Raw genomic sequence first — 15529 nt, 5'->3', positions numbered from 1 at the left:
TAGAAAGGCTTTTGATACTGTTGCACATGGAAGACTGCTACACAAATTGGAGCAGTGTGACATTGGAGGCAAATTTCTGCTATGGATAAAGGGGTGGTTGAGGGGGAGAAGACAGAGAGTGGTAATCAATGGACACTGCTCATCGTGGACTAATGTTATTAGTGGAGGCCCTCAGGGCTCAGTGTTGGGTCCATTATTGTTTTCTGTATTTATAAATGATATTGATGATGGTATATCAAGCTTAATGTCCAAGTTTGCAGATGATACAAAGGTTGGCAGGGTTGTCAAGGACACTACTGACACTATGCTGCTGCAACAGGATCTGGAAAGGTTGAGCAGATGGGCTGAGAGGTGGCAAATGAAGTTTAACATTGACAAATGTAAAGTACTACACATGGGAAACAGCAACCCCAGAGCAACGTATCAACTCTGTGGTACTACACTGACAGTGGTAGAGAATGAAAGGGACTTGGGGGTGATTGTGCAGGCAGATATGAAGTTCTCTGAGCAGTGCAGACGGGCTGCAAGAGTAGCTCATGGAGTATTGTCAATGATATACAGGAATTTTTCCAGCAGGGATAAGGAGGTGATTATTCCCTTGTATAAGGCAATGGTCAGGCCACACCTAGAGTACTGTATACAGGTCTGGAGGCCTCATTTCAAGAAGGACGTAGAGCTGCTGGAACGAGTACAGAGAAGGGCAACGAGATTAGTGAATGGAACAAAGGGGTGCTCTTACGAAGAAAGGCTTAAGTTTTGCAAATTACAGTGTCTGGAGACTAGGCACCAGCGAGGTGATCTGATAGAGGTGTATAAAGCCTTGAATGGTTTAAGCATGCTCAATGCTGATGGGATTCTTCCTCTAGCTCAGAAAAATCACCTGAGAGGGCATAAATTCAAATTGAGGAAAGACAGATGTAGGATAGACGTGCGGAAATTTGCCTTTAGCCAGCGGGTGGTTGGTTGGTGGAACAGATTGCCATCCCTTGTGGTGGAGGTTGATAGCCTAAATAAGTTTAAGGCTCAGCTGGACAGGTATTTTGAACGAACAGAGGGGTGAAGTGGAAGTGGGTTTTTTTTTTTTTTTTTTTCTTTTTTTTTGGCTGATGCTGCATAAGCTTGCTTTCTTGCATCAAATGCCTCTACTAATGCTAAATGCTAATGCTAATCTGTCGTTGTAGAAGTTGATAGCTTAAACAGATTCAAGGCAGAACTCGACAAACATTTGGAGCAAGTGGATGGGTGAAATAAGGGTTTTTTTTTTTTTGGCTAATGCTATATAAGCTTGCTTTCTTGCATCATGTGCCTTTGCTAATGCTAATGTATATATTATATTAAATATTTATTAATATTAATTTGCATTAATATGCAAATCATATCGTTGCAATAGTAATTTTTATAAATTCTTAAAGATTGACTACCTATGGGGGAGTACTCTCATTGCATCTGAATATTGGCTACTGAAATGGTCCAATTGGAAATCCAATCTGCCGCCCCAAGCTAGAACAGCAGCATTAGCAAATGCAATGGGAGTTCCCTGTCTCTCCGAGCTTACTGATTCCTGGAGGTTGGTCGTCACAGTGACAATGGTTGCGGGACTTATCTCTGAGCCATCCACATGGGATACATGCTGCTAGAGAATCCCTATCACTGCCTTGTGCCCAGAATTCGAGACTTTTCCTGGCAGATCGATCCTCCCTTTTCAGATGTTCTTGCAGGTCTACAACCTTGATGCAGATTTTAACAAATTCACATGTGATAAAAGATATGGAAAGAAGGTGCTTTCCATGCAATGACATTAGTTGGACTGAGTTTTTTTTTTTTCTTTTTACTTCACTTTGTATGTCTTGGCATTGTAAATCCCTGGTCTGTGCGCTGTGATGGATCGGTTGCAACATTAAGTTACCTGTTGTAACCATCTTTTTCTTTTCTTACGTAATAAAGATTTTCTCTCTCTCTCTCACTTTTGCCCCAGGCATAGGATTGCCTAGTTCCAGCTCTGATCAGGGTATGTCTGCTATGCTAGTACTAAAGATATCAAGCATAGATAATTTGAAGCTATATTAACAAATATGAGGTGATGTTGAGGAAAAGCCATGTGTTACAGGAGGGAATTAATGATGATAGCCTTGTCAAACAACTTGGCTCTGGAGAGATTGTGCAACTCACGGGAAAGCATTTTTCCCAGTAGGGTTTGTCTTTGTTTACAAATGATGTTGTGATAAGAACTTAATGAGTCATGGGCAGCTAAGGCCTAAATGCACATTTCTGCAATTCGATTGAAAATTTGTTTTTATTAGTAGAAAGAAGGGAAGAGATGAAATACATTTGAACAGAAAGGGTACAAGAATATTTGCTGATGCTATTGAGTCAATACTTGGTGTTTTTTTCGAAAAGCTGCTTAGGCTGGGGTGGGTGTTTAATGCCAACCACAAGTATAGGCAGATGTGATTCTTGCACTGCTTTCGTTGGGACATGCAATTGGCTTTGGTTGGTGGGAAGGGATCACAAAGGCCACTAAGGTCCACATGGCATCAGCAATTATATGTACTGTGTTAGAGTTATAAAAACACAAATAAGAGCATGTACACTTCATTATACACTAATGCTAGGGGCATAGTAAATAAACTTGATGAATTTGAAGTACTGATCAAGTCAGTGAATGCTGACATTATAGGAATATCAGAAACATGGCATCATTTTGACATCTAGATGCAGAATTTGAATATGGTGAGTACAATAGGTACAGAAAGAACAAACATGATGGCAGAAGTATGCCCTTGGTCAAGAAGTACATATTCCAAAGTACAACCAGTAGACAAAGATTGCCAGTACAATATGGCACCACTATGATGCAATTTAAGCACTGGGAAAACAAAAAGGCGAGTAGAGGCATTTCACAGGCCAAATGACTGCAATGAATACAATATATACAAAAAGAACAGCTATGGTGGGGAGAGGGCAGTGCAGTTATACTCTAGGTTAAGAATGACACTGATTCTAAAATAGTAAAACCAGGCAAGACACCTGGGGACTGATGGAATATACTCAATTAATTATTAAAAAAAGCAACAAAAAAGTAATCAAACCTTCAGCTATAATACTCAGATCTTCCTTTGATTCAGGGGAAGTCCCTACAGATCAGAGATTTGAAATGTCTCTACTATATCACAGGGATGGTTCAAACAGTTGAGTGAGTACTACAGGCTGATGTAATGGTAGTTACACTGTCAACAGCATTCAAAACCAGTCCAATTCTTTTGCCTTCCCCCTTAACCATATTCCAAGCCATAATAGTCTTAATGCAAATACACATTATGTCATTCTCCCTTTCCACGGCCAATTTGCTTGTTGCTCGAGAAGTCTTCCACAGCATGAAGATCAAGCTTTCTTTCACTTCAAATGGAAATCTAGGAAAAGTATTTAACTGTACCAAACAAACACACTGCACAGACACAAAAATTAAACTCATAGCACAACAACCAGTTTTAAAAGGGAATTTATTAACATTCTTATATTTTCACATCTGAATTCTCACAATCAGAACTTAGCGGTTATGCGAAGTTAACGAAGCATTCTCCATGAGTAAATAAATCCACGATCACCCTCACATGTCCTTCTGCTCACAAATTAAAATGAAATTAAAAATTTATTAAGCTTTGGCCATTAAAGTACTTCAATTCAACAATATTTTGTTGCTAAATGCTAGATTACCAGCAGACATTTCCAATGCATGGCCCTAGAACACGTCCACGTGAGAAATTTAGAATGAGAAATCGCATTTGATGTTATGAACATGTGGCTTCCCCTATTAAAGTTTGGCACACTGTTTCCTCATCAAAATTCTGCTCCATTCTCACATTGGCAGAAGACAGGTTTGGCCGAAACCCTAAGTTTTAAGTTAGCAATGTGTTTTTGTACTGCCCTTAATTTATCTTTAACAAAATGGACAAAGAAAGTTTTGAGTACACTTTACCATTTTGGAAATGTTTTTTAACTTAACTTAGTCATTTTTAGTTTAAGCTTTAATTCATTTCCCAATGTTTGAATCACATATGGAAACCATTTCACCAAGATCCACCAGTTTCATATAGGTGAGGGTCATAAAGAAATATAAGGTTTCACCACAATTCTTATATATCAAAAATAAGCAGAAATTAAAATAACATAGCATGCAACTCTGCCATGATAAAAAAAAAAAAAAAAAAATCATCTTTCACTTGACGGGACACTATATTTTTGTAAGAAATCATTGTGTTTAGAATATTTTGTCTAAAAACTTACACTCAGCAACAAAAACTGGAATTTCTCAAAAAAATAAAATAAATAAATACATAAATAAATAAAATATCACATGATTAGTTAAGAAATACATTAGGTATTATGAGCAAAACTTTGACGTGCCACCAGAAGGTAGTGACTGGCAGCCAAGAATATGCAAACTAACAGCAAGAGAAGGAAATGGAACAGTTAGTCTTAAAGCAGAAGTCTTCACATACCACCAGAAAGTATTCCCATCAATGTTAACTTGTTTTGTGCTTTTGTCATCAGGCAGCACTGAAATACTAAAGAAAATGGTGGATACACACAGAAACAAACAGTGCTGTGATCAAATTTTTTGTTCATATGGAAATCTCCACTGCTGACATTCGCAGTCAACTAGTGGAGGTATATAGTGAAAATACAGTGCCAGAGAGAACCGTACAGCACTGGGTAAATAACTTAAATGCCAGCTGTGTGAATAATCTAAAACTGAGGTGTACGAGTGCTGATGACAAAGTAGTTCCGGTAGGCCAAGGATGCTGAATGGACAGTGTGCATTGCATAGAAGCTCATCATACTGAATAGGCATTCAACAACAGGACATTTCTGAAGTTCTCAGTACCTCACAAGGTTCACACCACAAAATCCTGCACCCACTTGACAGATACTAACATTGGAAGATGTCAATGGCATCTGCAAGATGGGTTCCCATGGACATTTGGTTTGGTTTGGGTTTTATTGGTGCATTAGCTACTGAGGCTATAATGCACCAAAACCAGGTCACCCCCCCTCCCCCTCCCAAGGATGTGAATGCTAATAAAATCAAAATGCACCATTCTGCCAATCTGAGCATGCTGACACAGTTACACAGAGAGAGTGAGCTCTCTCTGTGTAACTGATGAACTGAATTGTTCAGGAAGATTAAAATTGGTTTTACTGGTCTGAACCTGATACCTTAAGCTCAATAAAAAAAAAAGTGGAAACATTAAACAAGCTCACAACCAAAAAGAAATTTATAATACAGCCACCTGCCAAAAAAAAAAACTCTATATGCAACATTCTGAGATAGTTGTGGGATTATTCTTGCATGCCCTTTCCCCAAACATACTAAAATAACTGGTATGTACTGCAAAAGTATCTCCTCATGGCAAATGTCCAAAAATACCTTCATTCAAGAAATGGATTCATCCTGCATCATGACAATGTGCCTAGCATTACCCCTTCAGGCTTGTGATCTTCTGTCAAATGAAGGAGGTCCTACACAGTCATAAATTTGAAAATCATGCTGTTCTCAGGTCGGCTCTTTGCCAGTATGCTTGATGAGTTGGAAGTAATAAAATTTCCAAGGTCTATTAATAATGGGTACACAGATGGAAACTGTGTGTTCAGAAAGAGGAATGGCTTGTTGTAATGTGCATTTGTACCTTGCCATTCCAATAAAAGCTAGTATCAGACACCACTCTGACCGTTCCTCATATTATATGCACTGAATTAAGGTTCTTACTAAATTCAGAATTAAAATTAGAACAGGGTGTACAAGAGGGGTGGTACATGCTCCCACATGGTAGAACAAATTTTGGGGGGAAGGCACCAATTTTAAAACAAAATATCATAATAACAAGAGATTAAATAACAGGTACAGCTCATTAATGACAGAATTAAGTTCCTTGAAAGCAACTCATTAAATGAATGGCAATTTTCCACAGACTCCTGATTATTTAGGAGCAGTTTAGCCGAGTTGTGGATTAACCTGGGGGGGGGAAGACTGATTTTGATATGTCTTAAAAAAATTAATTACAATTTTGTAATTGTAATTCAATTACAATTAATAAAAAAATACTTACAATAACTTATTTTTAAATTTGTTTAAAAAATATTGCTTGGGGTATACAAACCCATACTCTGCCACTGCAAGTCTACTGTTCAATCCTATTCCTTAGGGATTCTTTCAATCCTTAGGTGCATGTACATACAAACAGGTATGTATTCACTGTTCATTAGTTAGCGTGTGTTAAACAGGCGAGCATACTGAGTTGCAGTTGTCCAGTAGGTATATATGTATTTTGTTTAAGTTTTTTTCGAAAGTTTTAAAGTTACCCATCATGTTAAAAAGAAAAAGAATTGTTCTTTCAATATAATAAAAACTTGACCTCATCATAAATATGAAAAGGGTGTCAGCTTTAATGAAAGAGTACAATGTTGGTGAACAAACTGTATGATATTCGATAAAGAATAAAGATAAATTAATTGGATTTGCTGGAGTTTTAGATGGTGCTGGCAGTATCAAAACAAAAATTTGTGAGAACTTCTACATTCAGTGAACTGAACAAAGCAATCGTTATATGGTTTTATCAACAAAGGGCCCTAGGGAATCCGGTTTCTGGGAAATTTGCACCTCTCAAGCCAAGCATTTTTTTGAAGAGTTAAAATTACTGAGACAATTTAATGCATCTTCTGATTGGCTGACAAGATTTAAACAGTGACACAGAATTAGACAAATTACTGTTCAAGGTGAGAAACTCAGTTCTGATGAACCTGCAATAAACAAATTTAAGCACCAATTTCAGCAATTCATTGAAGAGGAAGGATTCATACCAGAACAAATTTTCAACGCTACAAAGGAGTTTGTCTTGGAAGTGTTTACTAAAGTCATTAGGCTGTGAAACTGAACAGAGTGCCTCTTGTTACAAAGTTCCTAAACAAAGGTTGACCATTTTATATTGTGGAAACACTGCTGAACTATTTTTTTCGAAACCATAATTACAGAATTGGGATTGCAAAAAATCTTGTGCATTTTTTTGGAATTGATGTTTCAATTTTACCCAATTTTACCTACAATGAGAAATCGCCTCGGACAGACTGTGAAATTTTTTCTGACTAGTTTACAAAGAAATCATTCCAATAATGCATCAACATGCAGTTGTTGAGTAGTTTAATTCAGATAAAAGTTCCTAATCTGCCATGAAATGTTATGTGACAATGAAATAGTATGTATGGTTATGAATGAAGAAGAGCCAAACAGAGATGAAGACTCAGAGAAAGAAAAAAGAAAAAAAAAAAAATCTATTACCAACAAATAAAATCTGGCAAAGTACTACTTTGTTTCATATGGAGGCTCTGCTTGACTATACAGAGCAAGAAGTTGTTCTTGTTGACAAGATGATGTTGCATAACTTACGTCTGTCATTGGTAGGAAGGTCAGTGATGCAAAGAAACAAACTTATTTACTTACCTATTTTTTCAACATCTCTTAAGCTTCAACAGGCATATTGTGCTTGTGAGCCAAAAGTATAGAATACACTAACAGGACCTGATAAAGTTGTTTTTTAATTTTTCAATAAATAATTGAACATATGAATATAAGTATGTATACAATTTTTTTTTTAAAATATTAAATGCATATTGTTCATACTTCTGATTTTTTGCTTATTTTTCAGATTATCTAGGAAATCGAGTACCTGGGGAAATTAAATTTCCTAACTACCCAGTTAATCGGGAGTCTACTGTACTCCTATGTTACAATAATAGATATTTTAAATTTAACAGCTGTTAGATTGTAATATAGTAATAGTGAAAGAATAAGACCTCCCTATTTTACATAAAATAACAACCAAAAGTTTGTGGTTAGCTAATGTTGAAGCAATCCAATGGCCTGTAATCATGCAAGCAAGGAAAATTATAGAATAAACAAGAGTTGTTGTTATTTGGTTTTTAGGAGCATTAGCAACTAAGGCCATATTGCTCCGGGGATATGCGGTAGTCATTCCTAAACCTTTCCGCATCCTCCGTATTTGGTGGTCATGGGCTCGAACCCCGGTCCAATCAAGAAGCGTGTGCTACGCACTGCTGCTCCTGCCCACCTGGCTACGAGGCGCCGAATAATAAACAAGAATGATAATTTTTGTTGTTGTTTCAATTAATTGTAGTCAGGATTATTGAAACAACAATGAAATGTTGTTTCAATTAATGAAGAACATCCTGTTGCAAGTGGAAAAGCTGAGGTAGTATAAAATACGAGACAAGTGAAATCATGTGCACTTCTCTTGTACAAAAACATACGAATGCTACTGGTTCATTATCTCTTTTTTTTTTACCATCCCTGTTAACTCTGTTGCTCTTTTGTCTTCATTTTTCTGAGCAAAGCTGGCCATCACAATTTCTAAATGGGTAAGAGTTGCTGACATGGCTCTGATTGCTATTAATTTTGGTTGCTGTTTGTAAGTTGTTGGCACATCGATTAATTTTGGACATTTGTAAAATAATAAGAGGAATTTACCTCAATACAGTACGTAAAACACTTCCATATGATACTCTCCAGAAATTAAAATTAAAAAATCAAAAAACTTACATTAGAGAAACAAATAATTAAAAAATAATTAAAACTCAATTTAACACAATTAAAAATAAGAAAATTAATTAAAGAAATTTTAACGAAAAAATTGCAAATTCTGGAGAGTATCACACAGAAGTGTTCTATGTACTATACTGAGGTAAACTCCTCTTATTATTTTACAAATATTGATATCAATGTAGAACATATTGAGCATTACAGCTCTGGTTCATACTAATTAATTTTGGACAGACATACTAAAGTATTTCATCCCAGTGCTAGTATTTCATCAACTCCATCTTGTATTCTTTGGTTTTCAAGTTCAAGCAGTTCTTTAGTAGTCAAATCATTACGCAATTTAAGTAAACTGACCACTTCATCCTCCTCAACATTTTACAAGTTACTGTTTTGCAATCTCTACTATCTTTCTCTATACATCATGCACTTGCTTTCCCAACAAAAGGTAATTTTGGATACAAACCACCCACAGTTTTCTTCACGCTTTGTTCATATTTGATGCCTTAACGTCCATGCTACTTCTTCTTCCATTTCATGAGCATTTTGGACTCATTTTAAAGGGATCTTCAGAGCAAATTCAATAAATCAAATAAGTAACAAAGAACAAGTAAAAATAGATTATACAGTAATAATGAAACGACACCTTCAGTTTGATAGAAATCTACACAACGATGATTCATTTTCACTCAGTTCAAGCATTGCTATTCAGTGGTATACTATTTTAACATTACTGCAAATTATTCTTAAGGTGTCATAACGAGGTGAGATATGTCACAAACCGAATATTGGTGGTGATTTAAGTGCCATTATAATGAAATATTAAACAAAATGTTAAGAAACGTATACCTGATTGTTTTTCAACACAGATAGCCACATTAAAAATTACTTATAGCATATCTGATATACTCATAAGGCTCTCAAGATCCGTTCTGTCAAGTCTAGATAGTAAGGAATGTAGGCAGTGATAATGAGTATAAATGATTCACTGCTTCCCCCCATTCATCCTACAAACTTATCGATAATCCTTTGGGGATAGACAAACTTTCAGAGATTCAATGCAACACTTCAAATCTCTTCCAATCTTCAAAGGTGCTGCAGTGGGACCAGACCCTATACACCAAGGTAATATTCTTATGGGTGTTGGCTTGTGTCATACCACAATGTGTATGGGCTTCCAGTATTATGGAAGCCCATACACATTGTTCCATATTAAACATATGGGCTTCCAGTCTTCACTCTAGGGCCATTCCTACAAAACAAAACGTCAAGAAAAGAGGTGATATCATCAAAATTGGCCTCTTAATGGTTGGATTACTGGAATATTTTCTGTAAAGTATTCTTTCCAGATTGTTTAATAAACTTTTATCATTTTTTGCCTTTAAAATTTACATGGAGTGTAGTGTTGTTTAATCTCTTATTACAATTATAACTGTTCACTTTATACTATAGCAAAGACATACATTATATACATTAGCTATGTTAGTCTTTTACAGTGTATTATTTACAGAGGAAGGAATATACCTATTTCCATAACAATATCATTATATAAGGGGGAAAAAAAAAAGTTAAGCAAGAGAGCATCTTAAGAGGGTTAACTTAATTTTTAAAAAAATATTTCTTGGGATTAAACATTTCAACTTGTGCATAATATTTTAAATGAGTTCCACTGTATATATAAAATCATTCTATGCATGCTTTAAAACTGAAGATATTAAAAGATAATACTTACTCAATCTGTGCTTTGAAAGTGGAGATAATGGTAAGATATCATATTTAACAGTTTGGTGCTGAATTATCTAAAAAAAGAAAGATACATGTTGACTGTATTAAAATTACAAAGCAGGAGAAGGGGATTAAGACAAAAATTAAGAACTACGTAAGCAAAAAGAACTTACTTTTATCACCATATCATGTTTGTATCTTTTTTAACAGCATTCATATGCGAAATTTCTTGCATGCACACACACGCCTCAGTAATTCTTTGCATATCCAGTAATGAGGCAAATTAGTTAAAATCTTATCTCAAGAATAATGCTACAAAGAGTTTAATAAGTCATCAGCACAGAGCTTACAAGATACTATACAAGACAGAAAAACCAAAATAGAAAGCATCTTGACACCTTATAGCATTAGTAAAGGCATATGATGCAAGAAAGCAAGCTTATACAGCATCAGCTAAAAAAAAAAATCCCATTTCACTCATCTATTTGCTCTAGAAGCTTGTCCACTCCTTCCTTGAATTTATTTAAGTGCTATCAACTTCCATAACGACAGATGGAAGTTTGTTCCATCTGTCGATATTAGAAGATAATACTTACTAGATAGAGTATTCACAATCCAGATTGTGAATACTCTATCTAGGAAAAAGGATTTAAATAAAAACATTTGATATAATTAAATGTAAATAACAGTAATTAAACCACATTATTTATTTAAATGAATTTTATTGCATAAAAATATTACAAAATGTAAGTTAAGCGCTCAAAACACAAGATAACTGCTTAATTATTAGCACCGTTTCTGAATTTCTTATTGAATCCTATCATTAAGCCTAATCAGAAAATATTTCGCAGCTGTTCCTAACTTTAGAGGATGAAGACTGGAACAGCCACCAAATCTTTCCTGATTAGGACTGATGATAGGATTTAATAAGGAATCCAGAAATGTTGCCAATTATTAAGTTAGCACTTGTGTTGGGAGTTTAACTTGTGTTTTATGTAATAAAATTCACTTAAACAAAGTGATTTAATAGTGTTATTCACATTTAATTAATCCATTAAGAAAAATCAAAATAGATCCTTCTCTCAACATAAACAGCTTTTTTTTGAGAAAGTTTTTATCTCACTATACAAAAACTCAAAAAAAAAAAAAAAAAAAAAAAAAAAAAAAAAAATTATATAATTAAAATATGAAAACATGAATCACTCCATTTACCAAAATTTCGTTCTAATGAATACTGTTGAAAATTATTTCAAAAGGATAACCATTTGTATAAATAAATTTTGTTGCACTCAACTGATATACATATATATATATATTTTTTTAATATTTTAAGTAAATATGGACTTTAAAATCAATAATACATAAATAAAATGGTGACCATGTGTACTACAAAAACACAATTTTTTTTTCAAGAGTAATAGGTTTGAAAGCATGGTTTATTTGTTTATTTATGAGAAATACTACATGTTCAGATATATGGTATACTAGATAACAACTGATAACTTTTCGCACATTAATTGATCAATTTAGTTTAAAAAGTTATTTTTTTCCCTTGCATTAATGCAAAATTGAGCTTTAGAAAAAAAGTCATTCATAAAGGCAGAAAATGTAGTAAAAGCTACTGTGATACTGAATTCTTTTTTTCACACATTTTAAAAGTTGCAAATTTATTATTCATGCAAATGCTTCTGTAGCAATATTTATAATATGGGTTACATGCTATTCATAATTTTCCAATAGTTTTTATTTCATTGTAAATTAGTACATTTTACATATAGGTGGACTTTGAAAATAATTTGTCATATTGAATTTTTTGTCAAAAGTATTTCAATCAAATGAGACTTACAAAGCACTAATAATAAGGGAAGTCAGCTAGGATCTAGAAATATTTTTGTTATAGTGAAATCGTTGTTAAAACAATATTTGTTTTAATAGCTCAGGACCCTGGGTTTGCCAAGGATTTTACTGTATATCTTAATACACTTGATTAAATATTAAAGTTACAAATTTGTTTATAACCTTAGGTTATATAAGTATAATATTTAAAGTGATCATATTATGTATATATTAAGTGCAATAGCATCATTAATACATAGCCATTTATCTTAGTGATTATATTATTATTATTAGCCATATGGTGCATGGAAGTCTTATGTTGCACCAGCAAAAAAAAAAAAAAAAAAAAATTCCTTGCATTAAGCCTGAGAGAGAGAGAAGTAGAAGGGAATCACCAAGAAAGATGATATCCAGCTCAGGACCCTGGGTTTGCCAAGCCCAATGTTTGTTTGTTTGTTATTTGGTTTTTAGGAGCATTAGCAACTAAGGCCATATTGCTCTGGGAATATGCAGTGGTCATTCCCTGACTTTTCCGCATCCTCCGTATTTGGCGGTGACAGCTCGAACCGCGGTCTAATCAAGAAGCGTGTGCTACGCACTGCTGCTCCTTCCCACCTGGCTACTGAGGTGTCCCCAAGCCCAATACTCACAAGACGTGAGCCCCTGGGATATATATTGATTACTGTATTTAATTATGTATTAAACCATTACAGTAACTCACTTTAATAGACCTCAAATTAACAGAATTTGGAAGCAATGGATAGCATCCATCAAACCCAGGCCTTTCATCTGTACAGGATCCAATAATGTCCATCTCAGCTAGATGGTATTTCATCACTACTCATCATTATTGATAAACAACCTGTATAGCCCTTGTTGTATGACATGGAGCGTTGTTTGGCAACAGGCCCCATTTCCTTAGTACTGCCGCAGTGTAGGTAGTTCATGACTGTCCAAAACATCCAAGCAGATCGTGAACACTTCATGGTTTTAAGCACTACTACCAATGTACCAAGTCCAAACCAGCTGATACAGCCTCATGAAGCTCAGAATGCTTCTACCAAACTTCATGTTCAAGATAATAAATACATGGGAAGTGCTTTCTGCCCAATCTCCACAACCAAGCACATTGAATGGAATGAAACATCCATGTAGCAAGACTATATACAGCACATTTTGCACCAGTGACCTCGATACTGTGTTTGTGCATAGCTATGCTTGAACCAAGGCTATGCAGTTCCTTGCAGATGGCTGATGTAATGACAGATGTTACTGAGGAGTGTTGGATCTGCTCCATGTCTTCCACAGATGATAAACTAGTCTTTATGGTTCATCACACACCATTCCTGACATCTGGAAGAAGGAGGAAAGCTATTATTCTATAAGCATCACCTTGTGGTGCTGGGTTGTTTATCATCTTTTCACCGAGAGATCACCTATAGCCTCTATTTTTGAATAATACCTGCCACAGTGGATTCTAGGAAGTTCATTTGAATTTCAGCTGCATGCACATTCAATATACTGCCTTCTAATGTGCTGATGCAGGCAGACACAAGATTTATATTGGTATTCAAAGCCAAAACACAAGCAAAGGGGACTTCTGTCCCACAATATTTGTGGAGGGGTATCCAAATAATTTGGCATATAGGTGTAATTCCCTTGTAATACTGGATAAACATTCATCACAGAAGACAATTTTTAGTTAGAAAACAAGATCTCTACAAGGTGTCCGAAAAGTCTGGAACCAATGGGATTTACACTACATACGCATACTCTCATTTACAATATGTGTTCAACGTGTCCACCATGACTCTCCACACATTTTCTCAGCTGGTGTACCTTGTTTGTTTGGATTCTTCTTAGCATATTGGGATCGACAGCAGCACAAGTCTTGGTAATTCTCCCTAAGATGACAAAGATCTTGGATTTTTACGGCATACACCTATGCCTTCAGGAATCCCCAAAATGCAAAGTCCAGTAGGTTAAGGTCAGGTGATTGTGGTGCCCAGTTCCACTGGTCCTCTCCTCCCAATCCATCGATGAGGAAACACATCATTAAGCCAATGGTGCACTCCAATTGCGTAATGTGAAGGAGCTCTGTCTTGCATGAACCATTTGGGTAGTACCCAATTAAATAAAGTTCTGGTACCATTTCATCACCCAACATTTTCAGGTATGTTTTGCCACCCACTGTTTTTTCGAAGAAGAACAGTCTGATGACATGTGTGTCCCATACACCACACCATACTATTAATATGTCTGGCCCTTGTTCCTTGCTAGCAGAGAATCAATGAGGGTTTTTGGTCGACCAGTATGTAAAATTCTGCTTATTCACTTCTCCATTTACCTTTTTTTTCCCACCTGTAAAGAAAAACATATTTTTATCATTGGTTCCAGACTTTTTGGGCACCCTGTATTATGGTTTCACATCGACTAGGAGAGAGGCAAAGATGTTTGCAGATGTCGTTAAATTAATTTAAGTGATTAGGAAATCAACAGTTTCTCCCAGTTTGTTTTGGGATGGGGATGCATGGTACACAAAAAATTTAGCTATGTTAAATGAAGATAATCAAGGCTCCTGACATATAGCTGTCTTGTCAACTTAAAAAAAAAAAAAAAAAAAATCGGCTCAGAGACTACTATTTTACAGGCCAGTCTAGTAGCTTTGAGGTTTAACTGCCAATTCTTTGTTTCATGATCACTGTGGTGTGTATCTTTTGAGGACTGGTATTGCTTTCAATGGACTCTTAGTACAGACACTAAACTATTGCTAATACCTGTCACAAAGGCATTGTCATTATTTAATTTCATTATTTTACAGAATAAATGGGCGCCTCCGTAGCAAGGTGGGAAGGAGCAACAGTGCGTAGCACACGCTTCTTGATTAGACCGGGGTTCGAGCCCGTCACCACCAAATACGGAGGATGCGGAAAGGTCAGGAATGACCACCGCATATCCCGGAGCAATATGGTCTTAGTTGCTAATGCTCCTAAAAACCAAATAACAACAAACAAACAGAATAAATCTTATTGGTTGAAGGAATGTGATGAAAAATAATAACCCAACCACTCCTCCAGGTGTCATTGTACATTCTCCAGGTTGCAGAATAGTAGAGAGAAACAATAAATAAATAAAATAAAAAATTCATTCCATTTCAAGGTGAAGAATGGTCATACATTTAGCTCTAACAATGGGGCACCATTGAACTTAGGTGAAGTTTCTATAGCTTGAAGTGCATAAATATCCCTGATTTGCAACAGTGGCATTAATGGTGAAATGGATATGCTTTTTGTATAAACTGGAGCAATGTGGCATTAGAGGTAAGTAAATAAGTTAAAGTATGATGAGTGCTGTCCTTAT

At 35.5% G+C, this 15529-nt stretch overlaps 1 protein-coding gene across 3 annotated transcripts in view; it reads right to left on the bottom strand.

Annotated features, from left to right (window-relative positions):
* The window catches only part of Dd (CTD nuclear envelope phosphatase 1-like protein dullard), a 124827-nt gene that overhangs the window by 71201 nt on the left and 38097 nt on the right, over window positions 1-15529 (bottom strand). For all 3 annotated transcript variants that reach the window (XM_090371521.1, XM_090371522.1, XM_090371520.1), the window contains exon 2: window positions 10341-10407. In XM_090371521.1, the coding sequence (XP_090227647.1) occupies window positions 10341-10407 (67 nt within the window). The remainder of the gene's footprint in view (window positions 1-10340; window positions 10408-15529) is intronic.

This window comes from Mastigoproctus giganteus, chromosome 4 (assembly GCF_048544385.1).
Source record: "Mastigoproctus giganteus isolate SK-2022 chromosome 4, ASM4854438v1, whole genome shotgun sequence".
Classification (NCBI taxonomy): domain Eukaryota; kingdom Metazoa; phylum Arthropoda; class Arachnida; order Uropygi; family Thelyphonidae; genus Mastigoproctus; species Mastigoproctus giganteus.
The sequence above is the reverse complement of the archived record's forward strand: the minus strand, read 5'-3'. Positions and strand labels throughout refer to the sequence as shown.